Source organism: Capra hircus, chromosome 5, assembly GCF_001704415.2.
Source record: "Capra hircus breed San Clemente chromosome 5, ASM170441v1, whole genome shotgun sequence".
Taxonomy (NCBI): Eukaryota; Metazoa; Chordata; class Mammalia; order Artiodactyla; family Bovidae; genus Capra; species Capra hircus.
In genome coordinates this window covers 35,204,336-35,225,527 of record NC_030812.1, presented here as the reverse complement: position 1 = coordinate 35,225,527, position 21,192 = coordinate 35,204,336, and the positions used below count along the sequence as shown (strand labels likewise).

The 21,192-nt window shown below is 38.0% G+C and overlaps 1 protein-coding gene across 2 annotated transcripts in view; it reads right to left on the bottom strand.

The window, feature by feature from the left end:
* NELL2 (neural EGFL like 2) overlaps positions 1 to 21,192 on the bottom strand; it is a 380,317-nt gene that overhangs the window by 162,977 nt on the left and 196,148 nt on the right. For both annotated transcript variants that reach the window (XM_005680058.3, XM_018047900.1), the window contains exon 14: positions 4,674 to 4,799. In XM_005680058.3, the coding sequence (XP_005680115.1) occupies positions 4,674 to 4,799 (126 nt within the window). The remainder of the gene's footprint in view (positions 1 to 4,673; positions 4,800 to 21,192) is intronic.

Genomic DNA, 21,192 nt, shown 5'->3' with positions numbered 1-21,192 from the left:
GAAATCCCTTGCATTCCTATACACGAATAATGAGAAAGTAGAAAAAGAAATTAAGGAAACAATTCCATTCACCATTGCAACGAAAAGAATAAAATACTTAGGAATATATCTACCTAAAGAAACTAAAGACCTATATATAGAAAACTATAAAACACTGATGAAAGAAATCAAAGAGGACACTAATAGATGGAGAAATATACCATGTTCATGGATTGGAAGAATCAATATAGTGAAAATGAGTACACTACCCAAAGCAATTTACAAATTCAATGCAATCCCTATCAAGCTACCAGCAACATTTTTCACAGAACTAGAACAAATAATTTCAAGATTTGTATGGAAATACAAAAAACCTCGAATTGCCAAAGCAATCTTGAGAAATAAGAATGGAACTGGAGGAATCAACTTGCCTGACTTCAGGCTCTACTACAAAGCCACAGTCATCAAAACAGTATGGTACTGGCACAAAGACAGACATATAGATCAATGGAACAAAATAGAAAGCCCAGAGATAAATCCGCACACATATGGACACCTTATCTTTGACAAAGGAGGCAAGAATATACAATGGAGTAAAGACAATCTCTTTAACAAGTGGTGCTGGGAAAACTGGTCAACCACTTGTAAAAGAATGAAACTAGATCACTTTCTAACACCCCACACAAAAATAAACTCAAAATGGATTAAAGATCTAAATGTAAGACCAGAAACTATAAAACTCCTAGAGGAGAACATAGGCAAAACACTCTCCGACATAAATCACAGCAGGATCCTCTATGATCCACCTCCCAAAATTCTGGAAATAAAAGCAAAAATAAACAAATGGGATCTAATTAAAATTAAAAGCTTCTGCACAACAAAGGAAAATATAAGCAAGGTGAAAAGACAGCCTTCTGAATGGGAGAAAATAATAGCAAATGAAGCAACTGACAAACAACTAATCTCAAAAATATACAAGCAACTTATGCAGCTCAATTCCAGAAAAATAAATGACCCAATCAAAAAATGGGCCAAAGAACTAAATAGACATTTTTCCAAAGAAGACATACGGATGGCTAACAAACACATGAAAAGATGCTCAACATCACTCATTATTAGAGAAATGCAAATCAAAACCACAATGAGGTACCACTTCACACCAGTCAGAATGGCTGCAATCCAAAAATCTGCAAGCAATAAATGCTGGAGAGGGTGTGGAGAAAAGGGAACCCTCCTACACTGTTGGTGGGAATGCAAACTAGTACAGCCACTATGGAGAACAGTGTGGAGATTCCTTAAAAAATTGCAAATAGAACTACCATATGACCCAGCAATCCCACTGCTGGGCATACACACTGAGGAAACCAGAATTGAAAGAGACACATGTACCCCAATGTTCATCGCAGTACTGTTTATAATAGCCAGGACATGGAAACAACCTAGATGTCCATCAGCAGATGAATGGATAAGAAAGCTGTGGTACATATACACAATGGAGTATTACTCAGCCGTTAAAAAGAATTCATTTGAATCAGTTCTGATGAGATGGATGAAACTGGAGCCGATTATACAGAGTGAAGTAAGCCAGAAAGAAAAACACCAATACAGTATACTAACACATACATATGGAATTTAGAAAGATGGCAATGACGACCCTGTATGCAAGACAGGAAAAAAGACACAGATGTGTATAACGGACTTTTGGACTCAGAGGGAGAGGGAGAGGGTGGGATGATTTGGGAGAATGGCATTCTAACATGTATACTATCATGTAAGAATTGAATCGCCAGTCTATGTCTGACGCAGGATTCAGCATGCTTGGGGCTGGTGCATGGGGATGACCCAGAGAGATGTTATGGGGAGGGAGGTGGGAGGGGGGGTTCATGTTTGGGAACACATGTAAGAATTAAAGATTTTAAAATTAAAAAAAAAAAGAAAATCTAACTTTTATGTATGGATGTAAATTCTCAAATTTGCAGACCTACTCATGTGATGGTGGTTTAGTCACTAAGTCATGTCCAACTCTTGCGACCCCATGGACTGCAGCCTGCAAGTCTCCTCTGTCCATGGGATTCTTACTCATAGTAGATAGAAATTTCAGAGGCAAGAAAGTATCTTTTAAATGGAAGCATAGTAATAGCTTGTTGGAAATGCTGGTGCATCAGTAAAGAAACACATTCTAGCATCTGCCAGATCATGAAATCCCTGGCTCTGGTTCCTTAGGCAAAAAATCATGGCCTTGATAGCTTTTCCTAAGATGATTTCAACCTTTCTTGGTATCCCAACAAAGGGACAGTTCATTTTTATCATTAGATACTTTGAAATCTTAAGGGAAATTCTCCCTAAGTAGTCAAAAAAACAAAAAACAAAAAACAAAAAACAACCAAACAGTAATTTGTGGGATTTTATTTGGAAAGAAAATATACTGAGAGAGGTAGAGCCAAAGAAGGAGATGCTCTGCAGCGATGACAGCTGAACTAGCCCTAGGATTCACAGCCAACAGAGAGGCTCAGGATGGAAATGAACCTCCTGAAAATACCCTCCCCGAAGAAACACTCCTCGTTCAACACTATGTCAAATTTTGTGCTGTGTATTCTTCCTTACTTATCTCTAACAGTTTTTAAGATTGTGAGAAAAACAAAAAGAATCACTAGGAAATACAAAAATGTACAAAGCTTTTTAAGTCTCTAATGACAAAAAATTAGCAGACTCCTTGAAAATTGCTAACACTGATTTTTAATGAGCACATCTTGAAATATCACTCTCTGAATAGTTTTATCTTAGACAGTTTCGTTATTCTCTATTACACTGGAACTCAGAGTTACTGATATTACCAATATTATAGCAAACTATTTTATTCTTCATATATTTATTGACTTGTTCTTTTATATTCCCTTTTTTATGTTGAAAAATATCTCTGTAGTACTCCATCAGGATACTTTGCCACTCAGTGTGATGATATTTTTTTATAAAGAGAAAGTGCAGAATTATTCCCATAATGTGGAAATGCCTAGGATGAACTAACAAAAAAGCAAGAATCTGTAAATCCATTGGCAATTCTATATTAAATATATTTTCTACCTTCAGAATATCTTTGGTTATTCTCCATAGGTTAAGAAGGCACTTCCCATTACAATTTATTTTCATGTTCTGTTTTATAGACACTATACTTGAATTTAGAGGAAGGACCTTCCCTTTGTACTAACTAATAAACAGGATACCAAGTACAGACGGTCCTCACTTTCAATGGTCCAATAAATGATTTTTTTGACCTCATGGTGGTGTAAAAATGATATACATTCAGTAGTAAATAAACTTCTGAATTTGATGTTTTCCCAGGCTAGCTATATGCAGCATGATACTTTTGTGATTCTGAGCAGCAGTAGAGAGCCGATGTAAACAACCGATACATTTACAACCATGCTGTTTTTCACTTTTATCATAGTATTCAATAAATTACATGAGATAGTCAACATTTTATTATGAAACAGGCTTTGTGATAGTTGAATTTTGACACCTGTAGGATAATGTAAGTGTCCTGAACACATTTAAGGTAGGCTAGGCTAAGCTGTGATGTTTGAAAGCTTAGACGCATTAAATACATTATCAACTTAATAAATTTTCAATTTATGGTGGGTTCACGCAGACATAACCACGTTGGTTAAGTCAAGAAAGGTCTGGAGTATGCAGTATTATCACAATAACGAAGACTTGGAATAATACACATTAACAAAGGCAACATTTTTATTATAGATTTTGTATTTTTACCAGGAAGTGTTATAGAGTCCTTCCCTGGAAACTTCTCAGTATTGTTTGTACATCCACCTGATAAAAACTATAAGTTGGAGGTAGAGTGAAAATGACAAGGTAACACTTTAAGTGCTCTCCAGCTTTATGATTCTACGTTTTTCTAGAATATGACATGTGTGTGTATATATATGTATACACACACACATATATATAAATATATATATGCTGCTTCTATTTAAAAAAGCCAAAAGAATGTCATATTTCACACCCACATTTCTTTAATCCCTATATTCTGCAAGCTACTCTGCTAGCACAGTTTCCTTTCATATTCTATAGACTATAACGGGAATAGATTATCGTATTCCAGGACCAACTTTAGACACTACTAACACTCAATATACCCCTGAGCAGGTCTCTGGATGGGACTAATGGGAGTAATATTTCATAACACAAACATAAGCAAAACTTCTCTGAGGCAGGTATTCAACCACACTTCCCAGAGGAACGAAGTTTTTCCCTTTTCCTAGCACACCAAGAATCTTTTTCTGAAAACATCACATTATTTATGTCATCATTTCTCTATTCAAAAGTTGACTGTCATGTAGAGAAAATATTATTTAAGGGCTGTTTCTCAGATTTGCCATAGAACTCAAGTTAGTGTTGAGTATAAATACTATTTGAGTATACAATTATGCATTACTGATTTTATTCTTCAGTTTATCTTTACATTTCTAATAGGAATTTCTTATCTAGAGCAAGGAGATAGTTCTTTCCTTAGAACAGATTCAGAATTAACTATCAAATCAAGAAGATATGTTTTTACTTATGACTTGTTTTGTTGTAAGTGGGTATTTATGGCATGCTTCTCCAAATACTTGAATTTAAAAGAAACTTTCAAAAGTAAGGCATAGATGTAGTTTATTTCACAAATAGCCACTGTTTACCTGTGCATGAATAATCATCAATTCTGATGTATCCAGTTTTGCAGATGCACATGAAGGAACCCGGGGTGTTGACACACATCGTGTTCTCACGACAGTAATGGCGCCCTTCGGCACACTCATCAACGTCTGTGAAGAAAAAGCAGGGCAAGAGGTCAGCCATGGCAAATATTACAGTTTTTCTACAATTTTCTTTGGTGGTGAGAGGGCGAAAGTTACTAATTGAGAATAATTTTTAAAATGTATTCAAAGTATCTCTTTTAATAGAAACCTTTAATGTTGAAATGACAGAAACTATAATATTTTTCCTAAAAGCTCTTGTTGGAGTTTAAAATATATCTTTTTATTCCAACTTGCATCATTTTTAAATATATTTCAAAAATCCAGCCCATTCATCTACCTTAGATAGAATGATAAAATGAATCAGAACGTAGAGATTGGGCTGCCTTAGGGTCTTAGAAGCTTCAATCACTGAGCATACCATATATTATTTTTTGATTCATTGGCTATTCTGTACACTTGGGGAGGCCCTGAAAGAGGTAAATAAAATATTCAATAAACACCAGAACTTGAAAATCTTCACTTAAAGATACGAAACCAACAACATGTAGTTTATTAGAAATATAGCTATCCCAGTAAGTGTTGAACAGAGATGAAATTACAGTGTAGAGCCTGATATAAAAAAGAAGCTGTAAAACAGCAAAATAAGATAACATATTGAAGAACTTTCATAGTAATTCATATTCTAAGCATTGTTTTCTTGGTATTGCTTAATGTGTCTGAAGAAAATATTACTGCTCTAAGGATTTAGTGCAAACTAATAATCTAATTTTGTTCAGTTATAATGAGGTTAAGGCTACGGCTAGAGGCCACTATTCATTTATTCCCTCATTCAGTGAATATTTATGTTCCCCCTTCCTGTTCCAAGCATTGTTCTGGGCTTTACTGATGAAAACAGAAGGGCATGGGTAAGGTATGATGTGTCTTCAAGGATCTCCCATCTAGAAGGGAAGCAGACCTCACTTCTAGAAGGGAAGTAGATCAAAGAATCACAGTGAGTGTGGCACGCTGACAACAAAGATTGGCACAAGATAGTGGGCAAGGCCTGGGACAAGACCCTGAATCTCAGCTCAGCGTTGTTGCTGCTAGGATGCTGGGGTAAGCCCCACATGCTTGTGTGAGAGAGGACTTATGAGTTCTTGGGGGAAAAATGCTTCACTGATCTGAGAAACTCTTTACAACTTAGAGCTTTATTAAAGCGGAGTATTTATGCTTTTCTCATGTGGCTCAACTGGTAAAGAATCCGCCTGCAACGCAGGAGACCTGGACTCTATTCCTGGGTTGGAAAGATCCTCTGGAGAAGGGAACAGCTACCTACTCCAGTATTCTGGCCTGGAGAATCCCATGGACAGTATATAGCCCATGGGGTCGCAAAGAGTTGGACACCATTGAGCAACTTCCACTCACTTTCACACAGACCATTAAGTTTCAAACATTTATTAGTAATCACTAATCTGTCTGTCAAAAATAAGAAATAACTATATGCATACATGCTGTTTAGTTCACAATAGGCTGGGTTTCACATGCATTTGCTCAAAGAACTCAAATAACCTGTTGACGTAGATAGAATGAGCTTAACTATTACCTCCACAGAAAGGTTAAAGGACTTTCCTTAAGTCATAGAGATAATTAATTGGCAGATCAAAGCATGTGAACCTAGGTCTTTTGAACTGCTCCAACCACAAGCTTTCTTAAATGTGTATTAAGATGAAAGAAACGTCTTAGTCTAGTTCACAGGTGGGTTTACCAGGTATACTTTGCTGGTCATAACCTCCTGCCAGGGACTCTGGTCCCTTGGATCCTGCCATATCTCACTGCATATTTCATGTATACTTCTGATTATTCCTTCTCTGACTCCAAGGAGCTCTTCTTCCTCTGCTTGCCAGGTGAATGCTGGTGTCTCCTGGGGTCTGTCCCTGACCTGTTTTCTCTCTCTCCACTCTGTGCAATTATATACATTGCTATGGCATCACTACCACGTGAAGTGATTCTTTAAAACACTTGATTTTATATTGGAGTACAGCTGATTAACAATGTTGGATAGTTTCAGGTGGACAGCAGAGGGGCTCAGCCATTCATATACACATTCTCCACCAAACCCCCTTCGATCCAGGCTGCCACATAACACTGAGCAGAGTTTCCTGTGCTATACAGTAGGACCTTGTCATACTCCAAGTTTGAGTGAAGAAACCTGCAAGTGCAAAGCCAGCTCATTTCCAGATAGAGCCTTCTGGTTCCACCCATATCATCACACAGTTTGCAGCCAGATCTGGGGCACACAAGACCTGGGAGAGGTCTGCCACAGAGGCAGTCAAGACTCCAGGAAGCAGCATAACCACCTTGATTCCTGCAGCCAGAGAATCCTATTCCCCAGCACCAACCCACTCCACACCACAGCCTAGAACTAGGTCTGGGGCAAAAAGTGGAGAAAGGGAGGCAACCTTGGGCTACTTCTGGGCAAAACCATGGATGCCTACACGGGCAGCACATAGGTTCACTGAGTCTCTTACTTCACTGGTCACATCCTTGGGACAGAGCAAACATTTAAGGGCAACAGAGCCTTATTGAATCTGACTCTCAGGGCTTTTACTCCAAAAACTGGGGAGCAGATCCTGCCCCTGACAGGGCTGTGACAGCTACAGAGTAAAGACGCCTTGTCCAACATCAGTGCAGTCTCTGGATACTGCAACACCAGTTGTAACCCCTATCAAAGGGATAACGGCCAACATAGCCTGAGAAAGGATGTGGTTGACATCCACATCAAAAACAGCCCTTCCAATGAAAATATTGGAATAATGCAGTTTACACAGGGATGATCCCACATGAAGACAACCCTTCTGGATCACAGTGGATAATGGTTTATCCTAAATTCATAGAGTTACAGACTGTTAAGCAAAATGAAACAGCAGAGGAACTCCTCCCAATTAAAAGAACAACATAAATCTCCAAAAGAACAAAGAACAAAGCAAACGTCACCAGTCTTCTTAGTCTAGACCCTAAGTTCAAAAAGGAGGAAATAAAAATGCTAAAGGAATTAAGGTCAATAGAAATGCAGACAACTGTAACAAGGAACTAGAAACTATAAGCAGGAACCAATCAAAATTAGACAACTGCTTAAGCTAAAGATCAATCTAGAAGTAATGAATAGCAGACTGAAAGACACAGAAGAAAGATTAAGTGATCTAGATGATAGAATAATTCAAACACCAAATCATAACAGTAGACATAATACAAATGGAAAAACAAACAAAGAAAGAAAAGACCAACGTAGGAGATCTATGGGATAATATAAAGCATGACAACCTATGTATAGTAGGGATTCCAGAAGAAGAGAGAGAAAACGGGCTTGAAAATGTTTTTAAGGAAATCATAGCTGAAAACTTCCCCAATCTAAAGAAGAAAACAGATACCAAGGAATAGGAAGCACAGAGGGTCCCAAACAGACTCACCCCAAAACATACTGTAATTAAAACAGAATGAACTAAAGATAAAGAGAGATTCTAAAGGCAGCATGAGAAAAAGGATCAGTTACAATGGAACTCTTACAAGGATATCAGCTGATTTCTCTGCAAAAACTTTGCAGGCCAGAAGGGAGTGTCCCGATATATTCCGTCTTGAGAAAACCTACCACCTAATATACTCTACCCAGCAAGATTATCACTGCAAATAAAAGGTGAGATAAAGGATTTCTCCGACAAGAAAAACGGAACGAACACAGCAATGCTATACCTACTCAAAAGAAATATTGAAAGCTCCTCTTTAAAAAGAAAAGAGGGAAGAATGGAATACAAATGGAAATGACAAAAAAGAGGGGGTAGCAATACTCATCTCAGAGGACATAGACTTTTTTAAAAAGTCCATAAAGAAAGGTAAAGAAGGACATTATATAATAAATGAATCAATACAAGGAGAGGATATTACATTCATTAACATACAGGCGCCCAATATAGGAGGACCTAAATACATAAACAGAGGTTAAGGGAGAAATTTAGAGGAATACAATTGAAGGAGAACTTAATGCCTCACTGATATCAATGGACTTCCAGACAGAAAATCTTTAGGTAAGAGAGGTCCTAAATGACACAATACACTAACTGGACTTAATTCATGTTTACAGGACAGTACAAAAAAGTCTGAATATGCATTCATCTCAAGCACACATGGAGCACTATCTAGCCCTGCCACTTCTATGTGTTTGCACTGGCCTCTAAGGAAAGTAGGGCTTTCCCAGGTGGTGCTAGTGGTAAAGAACAAGCCTACCAATGCAGGAGACCTCAGACGTGGGTTCTCCTGAGTCAGGAAGATCCCCTGGAGGAGCGCATGGCAACCCACTCAGGTACTCTTGCCTGGAGAATTCCATGGACACAGGAATTACCTGGCGGGCTACAGACAGGGTCTCAAAGAGTCAGACACAACTGAAGTGACTCAGCACATGTGCATGCATAAGAAAAGGATCATGTCCAATTACAGCCTAAAAAATCAAATCGCAAGCACCCTGGGGTAATATGATGAAAATTCGTTTGCTTCCAGAGTTTTAGGATCATAATAGGACTCATATGGGATTATTAATGGGCTCAGCTGTACCAAAGGACTTTAAATATGCTTCTCTGAGAGAGCAAAGTTTCTGTTCAGTCACTAAGTTGTGTCTGACTCTTTGTGGCCCCACAGACTACAGCACACCAGGCTTCTCTGTTCTTCACTGAGAGGTCCATTTATTGCATGAGACAAAAAGACAAATTCTAACTGGAGAAATAACACTTAAATTGTAATGTTATGAGGTGATGCATATCAGAAACATATACAATGTGCATTTAATAAGGAGTAACTATTTTTAAAACAGTGTTTGTATGTTCTGAGAATCAATTAATTTAGACCACATTTAGGAATTTATATTTAGTGATATAAATAATTTTATAACTATTCCCTACCCCCTCAGCGATCAAGGCAAAGAAATAGAGGAAAACATTGGAATGGAAAAGACTAGAGATCTCTTCAAGAAAATTAGAGATACCAAGGGAACATTCCATGCAAAGATGGGCTCAATAAAGGAAAGAAATGGCATGTACCTGACAGAAGCAGAAGATATTAAGAAGAGGTGGCAAGAATACATAGAAGAACTGTACAAAAAAAAAATCTTCATGACTCAGATAATCACGATGGTGTGATCACTCACCTAGAGCTAGACATCCTGGAATGCGAAGTCAAGTGGGCCTTAGAAGGCATAACTACGAACAAAGCTAGTGGAGGTGATAGAATTCCAGTTGAGCTATTTCAAAACCTACAAGATGATGTTGTGAAAGTGCTCCACTCAATATGTCAGCAAATTTGGAAAACTCAGTAGTGGCCACAGGACTGGAAAAGGTCCGTTTTCATTCCAATCCCAAAGAAAGGCAATGCCAAAGAATGTTCAAACTACTGCACAATTGCACTCATGTTACACGCTTGTAAAGTAATGCTCAGAATGCTCCAAATCAGGGTTCAGCAATACGTGAACCAGGAATTTCCAGATGTTCAAGCTGGTTTTAGAAAAGGAAGGAGAGATCAAACTACCAACATCTGGTGGATCATCGAAAAAACAAGAGAGTTCCAGAAAAACATTGATTTATGCTTTATTGACTAGGCCAAAGCCTTTGACTGTATGGATCACCATAAACTGTGGAAAATTCTGAAAGAGATGAGAATACCAGACCACCTGACCTGCCTCTTGAGAAACCTATATATGCAGGTCAGGGAGCAACAGTTAGAACTGGACATGGAACAACAGACTGGTTCCGAATAGGAAAAGGAGTACATCAAGGCTGTCACCGTGCTTATTTAACTCATATGAAGGGTACATCATGAGAAATGCTGGGCTGGATAAAGCACAAGCTGGAATCAAGATTGCAGGTAGAAATACCATTAACCTCAGATATGCAGATGACACCACCCTTATGGCAGAAAGTGAAGAAGAACTAAAGAGCCTCTTTCTGAATGTGAAAGAGGAGAGTGAAAAAGTTTGCTTAAAGCTCAACATTCAGAAAACAAGACCATGACATCCGATCCTATCACTTCATGGCAAATAGATGGGGAAACAGTGGCTGACTTTATTTTTTTGGTCTACAAAATCACTGCAGATGGTGACTGCAGCCATGAAATTAAAAGATGCTTACTCCTTGGAAAGAAAGTAATGATCAACCTAGACAGCATATTGAAGAGCAGAGACATTACTTTGCCAACAGTGGTCTGTCTGTTCAAGGGTATGGTTTTTCCAGTGGTCATGTATGGATGTGAGAGCTGGACTATATGAAAGCTGAGCACCAAAGAATTGATGCTTTTGAACTGTTATGTTGTAGAAGACTCTTGAGAGTCCCTTAGACTGCAAGTAGATCCAACCAGTCTATCCTAAAGGATCTCAGTCCAGGGTGTTCACTGGAACAACTGATGTTGAAGCTGAAACTCCAATACTTTGGCCACCTGATGTAAAGAGCTGACTCTTTGGAAAAGACCCTGATGCTGGTAAAGACTGAGGGCAGGAGGAGAAGGGGATGATAGAGGATGAGATGGTTGGATGGCATCACTTACTCAATGGACATGAGTTTGTTTAAACTCTGGGAATTGGTGATGGACAGGGAGGCCTGGTGTGGTGCAGTTCATGGGGTTGCAAAGAGTCGGAAACGACTGAGCAACTGAACTGAACTGAACTGATTCCCTACCTCAACTTGAGGAGTTGATAATGAAATTATCTTTAAGAAGCCAGGACATATAATATTTACATGAATAACAATGTGAGGCCCTATATGCTAAGTGCCAAAAGAAAACAAAAAAAGGATAGTTGTTGACTAAGGACAGGCAACCAAAGAATCTGTGTGGTATGTCAGGACATGAGGTGGCTTTTGAAGAAGTAGGTTTAAAGTGACTGATTTAGAGTTTCCTGTCAAACAGAGGTGTTCAAACAGTACTGTAAAGATTCAAGTCTGGTGTAGGCAGCAGAGGCAGCAAAAATACGAAATATTGAGAAACAAGATTCCATTTGAATGGAGTTTGTGCAGGAAAAAAAAGAAATACATTTATGGGATAAGACATAAATACATTTATGGGAGACACAATAAAAATGGATTTAAATGCCCAACAAATATAAGAAAGGCATCTTCTTTGCTGTGATATGAAGACATTAAAGCATTTGGAAGGAGGAAGGTGGGGAAGTAGCAGAGAAAAATACACCTCACAAAAGTTGGTAAGGTACAATTGTGGAATTATTAAGAAAGATATAATTAAGGTGAGGAGAATGTTCATGAATAAATAAAAGTTGTAGTCTCAGTTGGTTACTAAATCTAAAGTAACTCCTCCCTAGCCCCAGTTGCACCGTATTACTTGTCAGGGTCTAAAAGTATCCTAGCAAGTTATTGTTAATATACTTGTGAAGTGAAAGTAGCTCAGTCATGTCTGACTCTTTGGACTATACAGTCCATGGAATTCTCCAGGCCAAAATACTCGAGTGGGTAGCCATTCCCTTCTCCAGGGAATCTTCCCAACCCAGGGATCGAACTGAGGTCTCCCGGGCAGATTCTTTACCAGCTGAGCCACCAGGGAGGCCTTAATATGTCTGTAGTTTATATTTATTGGAATATGAATTTCAGGAGGATAGAGCGTTTGTTCTAGAACAATGGCTGGCCCTCACTAAATATCTGCTGAATGAATCAAAGGATCCTTTCATGGTTTTTCATCTGGAAGGAGAAAAGATAACTTTCCTTGTTTACACTGGCTTGACCTGGAGCTCAGTTTGGCAGATGCGAATCCTTTGTCTTCTCAGGACCCTCTACACGCATTTACTTAGATGTGGGCTTTTTGTATGAACAGTGAACATAAGCCGTGGTGGTGAAATATTCTTGTATCATGGAAAAACACTGCAGTGGGAATAAAGAAGCCTGGATTCTAGTCTTCGACTCTATTATAAGCAAAACAGGCACTTCATTTCACTGGACCTTAATTTAATCATCTATAAGACAAAGGCTAGGGATTTTCAAATCATTACCAGCCCACACATTTCACATTTCTAACAGAGAACATGATCTGCAGGCTTGCACTGAAAAATCTGATTCTCTAGAATTCTGGAGGACATACAATCATACTCTACCAAACTTAAAAAGCAGAAGCAAACTGTGTTTCTTATACTTGAACAACTTCTCTTGCCCCAGGATAATTCAAGCTGAGCTATTTTACAAACAGGAATTTATAAATTCCCTTTTATTCTATCTGAAAGCTAAGGCCGACTTTGTAATTATTCAGAATCACAGATTTTCAGACCTGAAAGGCAACTTTAGAAATCATCTAACCTAATCCCAGTCACTTACAATTGGAGAAATGGAGATGCCAGAGACAAATTAAAGAGGTGGCAGAGATCAGTCAGATGATAAACTTTTCATGAGCCAAATTAAAAAATTTAGACTTCATCCTATAGGAATTGGGAAAGGTTTTAGGAGAGGGTTAATTTAATCAGATCTGTGTTTCTGAAGGATCCCTCTAGTACAAGTTTACATGGCTTCTGAGTGACAGTCAAAATGAGAATACTGTTCTCAGACCACAGGTCCCAAGTTAATCTTCCTTTTGGCCATACACTAGTCTCCACATTAACCTTGGAGGCAGTGGGCACTCAGGTATGCCGTTCTTTCACTTAGGTATTTCTGCCACACCATCCAGCTACCCATATGTTATGCCTTGCATGTCACTGGTGCCATTTTTTATATACAGCATGGTGTATTTCTAAAGCCATAGTATTCTCAATACTGTCCTGTAAGCGGAGTATGTCAGTATGTTAATAAACCCTAATGCCTTGCATAGCCAATAAGATCTTGAAGTCATACAGCTCAACAGCTCAAGAATTCCTTATATTGAAAAATAACAGATCAGTATGGGTTATTATTAGGTCTTGGCTCACCAGCTGTGAAAAATTAGCTTGGTAAAGTTGGCAAAGAGATCAATAATTTAATTCATAAAACAAGAAAAAGCCTAAGTTCTGAGAAATGTAATTCTGGAAAGAGATTTGAAAGCAACATTTGGGAAGATAAGAGTATTTTTAAAAACAAAAAATTTGCAAGTAAAAGTAGGCAGCTTAGTGAAAAATCAGTAAAGAATAAATTAAAATGTGATTTACAAATAAACTAACATTTCAAGGAATTGCTAGCAATCATGTTTTAAAGTCAGTAGCATTACTGAGTTTGTTTACCAAATATTAACTTTTATGCACTGAAAACTATACCTATGTTACTAAAACACATAACTTTTTGACCTCTCAAAATAGTAGCCATATGTTTCCTCCATTCATTTTTTAGAATTCATTCATTGTAAACTGTATGGTATATTCTTTAAGAAGAGTAACATCACTAGCATTATATCAGTTTTTTTTTTTTGCTACAGTTAACAAAATATATTACTCCAATCTTTGGGATTTCTGACTTTGTATCTATAGCTTCCCATGTGACTCAATGGTAAAGAATTTGCCTGCCAAGCAGGAGAGACAGGTTCAGTCCATGGGTCAGGAAGATTCCCAGAAGGAAATGGCAACCCACTCCAGTATTCTTGCTTGTGAAATCCCATGAAGAAAGTAGCCTGGTGGGCTACAGTCTATGAAGTCACAAAAGAGTTGGACACAACTTTGCAACTGACCAACAATCTATTTAAACATTCACACACACACACACACACACACATATAGAGAGAGACAGACAGACAGAGACAAAGAGACAGAAGCAGAGAGAGGCAGATACAGAGAGAGAGATAAAGACATGCAGTAGGAAAATCTGAGACAAGGCTGAGAGTGACTGGAGAAGTCAAGGCTGGAGAAGACTCTTGAAAGAGGATCAACTGGTTTAACTCATTTAGGATTGATCACCTTGCAGTCCAAGGGACTCTCAAGAGTCTTCTCCAACACCACATTTCAAAAGTCTCAATTCTTTGGCACTCAGCTTTCTTTATAGTCCAACTCTCACATCCATACATAACTACTGGAAAAACTATAGCTTTGACTCAACAGACCTTTGTCAGAAAAGTGATGTTTCTGATTTTTAATATGATGTCTAGGTTTGTCATAGCTTTTCTTCCAAGAAACAAGCATCTTTTAATTTCATGGCTGCAGTTACCATCTGCAGTGATTTTGGAGCCCAAGAAAAAAGCCTATCACTGTTTTCATTTTGTCCCCATCTATTTGCCATGAAGTGATGGGACCAGATGCCATGATCTTAGCTTCCTGTATGTTAAGTTTTAAGACAACTTTTTCACTCTCCTCTTTCACTTTCATCAAGAGGCTCTTTAGTTCCACTTCACTTTCTGCCATTAGAGTGGTATCATCTGCATATCTGAGGTTGTTGATGTTTCTCCTGGAATCTTGATTCCAGCTTGTGTTTCATCCAGCCCAGCATTTCACATGATGTAGTCTGCATGTAAGTTAAATAAATAAGCAGGGTGACAATAAACGACCTTGATGTACTCCTTTTCCGATTTTGAACTCATCAGTTGTTTCATGTTTGGTTCTGTTTCTTCTTGACCTGCATACAGGTGTCTCAGTAGACGGGAAAGGTGGCCTGGTACTCCTGTGTCTTTAAGGATTTTCCAGTTTGTTATGATCCACATAGTCAGAGGCTTTAGTGTAGTCAATGAAGCAAAAGTAGATGCTTTTCTAGAATTCCCTGCTTTCTTCATAATCCAACAAATGTTGGCAATTTGATCTCCGGTTCCTCCACTTTTTGTAAACCCCATTTGTACATCTGGAAGTTCACATACTGCTGAAGCCTAGCTTGAAGGATTTTGAGCATAACCTTACAGGCATATGAAGTGAGTGCAACTGTCTATTCTGGTTGAATATGGAGAGATAGTGGCAGATTAAAAAAAAAATACATAGGATCTAAAACTGACTGCACTCTGGAACTAACCAGATACAGATGAGGGAAGGAAAGTCTCAAGGATAACATCTTCCTTTTCAGCAACTGAGTGGACCTGTCCTGTGGGGAACTGAAGGAGTCCATCTGGGTAACAGAGGAGTATGGCTTCACACATGTTTATTTTGAGTTGCATATGACACATGCAAGTAAAAATGTCCAAAAGGCAGTCGGATATGTGGATCTCCTCTAGAGATCAGGAGAGAGGATAGGACTAAAGACCAAGATCTGAGAGTCCTAAGAACGGAGAAGGTAATTAAAGACATGGTGTTAGACATCAACACCTGAGAGAGAGGGTGGAGAATAAGGAAAGAAAAATTAAGATGGAACCCTGGGGAACTTCAATATTCAAGGAGTGGGCAAGTAAAGAAAAGAGACAGAAAGACTGCTCAGAGAAGTAGCAGTGAAGTTAAAAGCATGTTGGAAGTAAAGGAATGTTGAAATAGTGGCAACTATCACCTTTTCAACACACCTTCTCTGTTTGGGGAACCCCTGTCTCACATACAAGATGAAGTCACAACTCTAGTTTTCAGCATAGGTGGCACCTAGAATGTAGACCTGCAGCCTAGGACAGAAAATCCGGGGCAAGCATTTCGATTCAGAAGAGAACTCCTGACTAAGCAGGTTGTGAGATCTCCTAGTGAGCACGGTGGAGAAGGTATACAGCACTTAGGACCAGTCAGTGCACAGTGGAGAAGGTATACAGCACTTAAGGTATACAGCACTTAGGACTGGTCAGCGCACGGTGGAGAAGGTATACAGCACTTAGGACTGGTCAGCTTCCAGAGCCCAGTCCCCGTGTCAGCATTTGTGTGAGTTGTGTGCTGACAGCAAGAAGCAGAGATAGTGGGATTTGTACCCAGATGAGATAGGAGCTGTCTTGGCTTAACATCATCTAAAGCTGTCCTCCCACATATATTGTAAGCCACCTAACATCCTTCAATATATTCCTTTTCTGCTTAAACTTCCAGAATGGATTCTGTTGTTTGCAAATCTGACCCCTGATCGATACAATGTTCTCTCGTGAAGACAAGGTAGATAAGTGTTTGAAGGAGGGACTGATCAATAGAATTAATTGCTGCCTATAGGTCAAGCAAGATACGGACTGAAAGATGTCTGATTTAACAATATAGACATGATCGGTGACTTTGGTGAGAGCAGCTAGAAAGGGACATGGGTGTACACATTCATGTTGATGTATGGCAAAACCAATACAATATTGTAAAGTAATTAGCCTCCAATTAAAATAAATAAATTTATATATATAAAAAAGAAAAGGACATGGGATAAAAAATCTAGACTGAAGTGGGTTAAGGAGAGCAGCTGACATGAAGAAATAATGACAGTGAAAACGCATCACATCTTAAAGAACTTTGGCTATAAAGAAGAAGGGGGACAATAACACAAGAACTAGAAGAGGAAGTGGGTTAATGAAGAAATGTAATGTTTACTCTTTTTCTGTTTTATTGGGTTATAGTTGCCTTACAATGCTGTATTGTTTTCTGCTGTACCACAAAGTGAATCAACTAAGTGTATGCATGTTTACCTCTCCCTCCTGGACCTCTCTTCCACTCTCCCCTCGTCCCAGCCGTCTAGGTTATCAGAGAGACAGGAAGGAATAACAAGAAAGAAGTTGAGAACCAAGTTTGAGAGGATACTAGATGGAGCAAGTTTCCTCTGAAGACAGGAAGAGATGAGATTCGGCACTGAGACGGACTCCTGACTCCCAGGGGTAAGAGTATCTATTCCGTTGGTGAGAGGAGAGGAAGAAAGGGTATGTGTAAAGAAGGTGGTTGTAATGAGAGCAGGAGGATGGGGAAGTTACTGTTTCCATTTCCGGTATGGTTGGTAAAGAAGTTATTAGCTGAGAATAAGAGAATGGCAGAGTCGAAGGTCCTCAGGGAGTAGTGAAGGTCTGTGATACGCATTGTAAGCATGAGAGGAAACGGAGCTGGGATGCAGATGCAGTACCAAGCGGGGCGCAGCATGTTGCTGGCGCTGGTAACCGCCCACACACAGCGGTACAAGTGGGCCACTTGACATTTTTGTAACACTTTGATTCTTACCGTGCATGTTATAGACATTATATGTTAATTATCACAATAACCTTGTGACCTAGGGAGAACAAATACTCCTTTTTCAAAGCCGAGGAACATGCTCCAAGGTGAGAAGTTTCTCAAATGTTTGTTGTATGTCAATGGTTGGCAAATTGAGAGAAGAATCACTCCATGTAACCCACTGTTCATCCGTGAGCTGGTCTCTATCTTTGCAGTGTAACCTACCAACACACCTGGATATAAGCCTCTTGTTGCAGAAGAACTCAAAAACACACCTTTGCTCTCTCTTATCTGCCAGTCTAAACTGGATTCACCTGTCAAGGCCCAGATGAAGTCCCAATTCCTTCACAGTGTCTCTCAAGCCTTTTCGGCCACAGGGAGTCCATCTGTCTCTACTTTTGCACTTTTAATGTGTGCTACTTAGCTGTTTTGGCTGAATCCAACCTGCTTGAAACTAAGAAACAGCCCTACTCATTTGAAACATTGCCTTGTCATGTTGGATTTGAAAATTCATCAAGATGAACAGCATTCATTCCAAGAAGGCAGATTAGTATTTTTAAATATTAAAAACTAGTTTAACAAATATATGTTTATTTTGCCAACAACCAGTCATTACAATATCCAAATTGTTGCTCAGTAAGAATTAGATTAATCTAAACATAATATAATATCAGTGCTCATGAAAGATACAAAGCCAGTCCAATTTCCAATTGTTTGTTTATACATAAATCACTGACTAAATGGCATTGCTAAATTTGACAATTTTAATCAATGTTTAATGCTGTTTAGGAAGTATGACCTCATAACAACTCAGTATAAACAAACATATATGTTTTAAAATTTCAGTCCCATATCTTTACTATTATACTCTTATTTAAGGAAATAACAGTATAAAAATCTGTTTAAAAACATATTTTTTCATATTAAAGAAAAACTACTTGGAGGGAACTGAAAATGGAATCAAAAGTAAAAATGAAAATATTCTTACATATTATCAAAATACTAGGGATCTATTTTTGTATCATGCTAAAGAATGAGATACAATTTAGAACCACGTGTCCTTACCTTTTTTAAGAGTAGCACCAATTTCCTAATGATTCCTTGTGTACAAACACACAAAGCTCTTTTTGCTCTGGAATAGTCTTTTGCCCAAATAAGCAAAGTCCTTCACCACATATATCTCTCACTCTTCTATGGCATTTAATTTGTGCTTCTCACAATCCACAGCTACTGTCCCCTAAAAATTCCTATTTCTTTTCATAACATTAATAATAAAAATAACATTTATTCCTATATCTGGTTGCTTTGACCATGCCATTTGATTTTTCCTCACAGTATTACATATTGTCACAACTGACTCCAAACATAATTTTAGATCATTGAATCAAAGTCAGAATCTGTGTAATTCTTAGGTATTTCTAGCTATACTGATTTCTGCCATTAACCATGCTCAAACTTCCATTTCCTATCTCCAAGCTTTTTTCCCTTGCTGCTCATGAATAACCTTATTTTATATTGAGGTTCCTTTTGAAACTCATGAGTATATAATGAGAGGAAGAGATTTGTAAGAGGAGAGTTAATAGTTGTGTCTCATTTCAAACAAACATTTGTTAATTGACTTCAACACTTTTAACAAATATAAGTAAAACATATGACTTAGATTTCTTGAAAGGCAAGATAGAGCTGGTATTTATAATTTAACCTCTAAGTTAAAACTGACCTTAAACTTAATGAAGTTGCAAAATAGACTTTTCCCATCAATTTAAATTTTAATCCTCCTACACTGTTGGTGAGAATGTAAATTTGTGCAGACACTATGGATAACAGTATGGAGGTACCTTAAAAAACTAAAAACAGAATATCATATGATCCAGTATCCTCTCTCCTGGGCATATATCTAGAGAAAACCATAATTCTAAAAGATAAATTCACCCCAATATTCATTGCAGCAATATTTACAATAGCCGGGACATGGAAGCAAGCTAAATGTCCATTGATAGAGGAATGGATAAATAAAGATGTAGTATATACATACAATGGAATATTGCTTTTGTTTAGTTGCTAAGTCTTATCCTACTCTTTGCAGCTTCATGGACTGCAGCCCACCAGACTCCTCTGTCCTTGTTATTTTCCAGGCAAGAAGGAAAGAGGTTGCCACTAGAAGAGGTTGCCACTAGAAGAGGTTGCCACTTCTTTCTCCAGGGGATCTTCCAAACCCAGGGATTGAACCCGAGTCTCCTGCATTAGCAGGCAGATTCTTTATCACTGAACCACCACAGAAATCCATATAATGGAATATTACTCAACCATAAAAAAGAATGAAATAATGCCATTTGCAGCAAAGTAGGTGAACCCAGGGGCTTCTCTAGCGCTCAGACAGTAAAGAATCCTCCTGCAATGCAAGAGAATCAAGTTCCATCCTTAAGTTGGGAAGATCCCCTGGAGAAGGGAATAGCAACCCACTTTAGTATTCTTGCCTGGAGAATGCCATGGACAGAGGAGTCTGGCAACTATGGTCCAAAGGGTCACAAAGAGTCAGACATGACTGAAGCGACTAAGCATGCACACACAGATGAACCTGGAGATTGTCATACCAAGTGAAGTCAGAAAGAGGAAGACAAAGCTCATATGATATTGCTTACATGTGAAATCTAAAAAAAACAAGAACAAAAAAAACAGTACAAATCAATTTATATACAAAACAGAAATAGTTACAGATGTAGAAAATAAACTTATGGTTACCAGGGTTAACTGGGAGAGAGATAAATTGGGGGATTGGGATTGGCATATATACACCACTGTATATAAGATAGGTAACTAATAAGGACATATGGTATAGCCCCGGGAACTCTACTTGATTCTCTGTAATGGCCTACATGGGAAAAGAATCTAACAAAGAATGGATATGTGAATATGTATGTCTGATTCACTTTGTTGTACAGCAGAAACTAAAACAATATTGTAAATTAGCTATACTTTTTAAAATGAATATTAAAAATTATTAATCATATGATATACCACATATCACTTCAAATGGATACTTTTCAAGGGTTTTTTTAAAAAAATGATTTTTGTTTGTCTAATAAAAAACTGATGAAGAACTACTGCTTCACAAAAGACCCCTGCAGCTGATTTTGCTTAATTCTAAGCATTTTCTCCTAACATTAATAGATAAGTATCTATACATATAATGATCAAGTATTTAAACCTGCCACTCATTTACAGAAAAATAACATAAATTCCTATGTTTACATTTAAAGTTTTACCATGTAATTTGCAAAATGAGGACAAATTTTACAAACTCTATATCCAAAAACTGGTTTGAATTTTATTAATTTGGCATAAAGTGGTTTGTTTCTAGAAATAATCTATACTAAATTAGTTACTGAAGTAGCTAAAGATCTCATTATAAATGCCTTAAAATATAAGACATCATAATACAGACTCTAAAAGTATTGCTGTCTCAACTTTCCAATAAACTAATAATATAATATC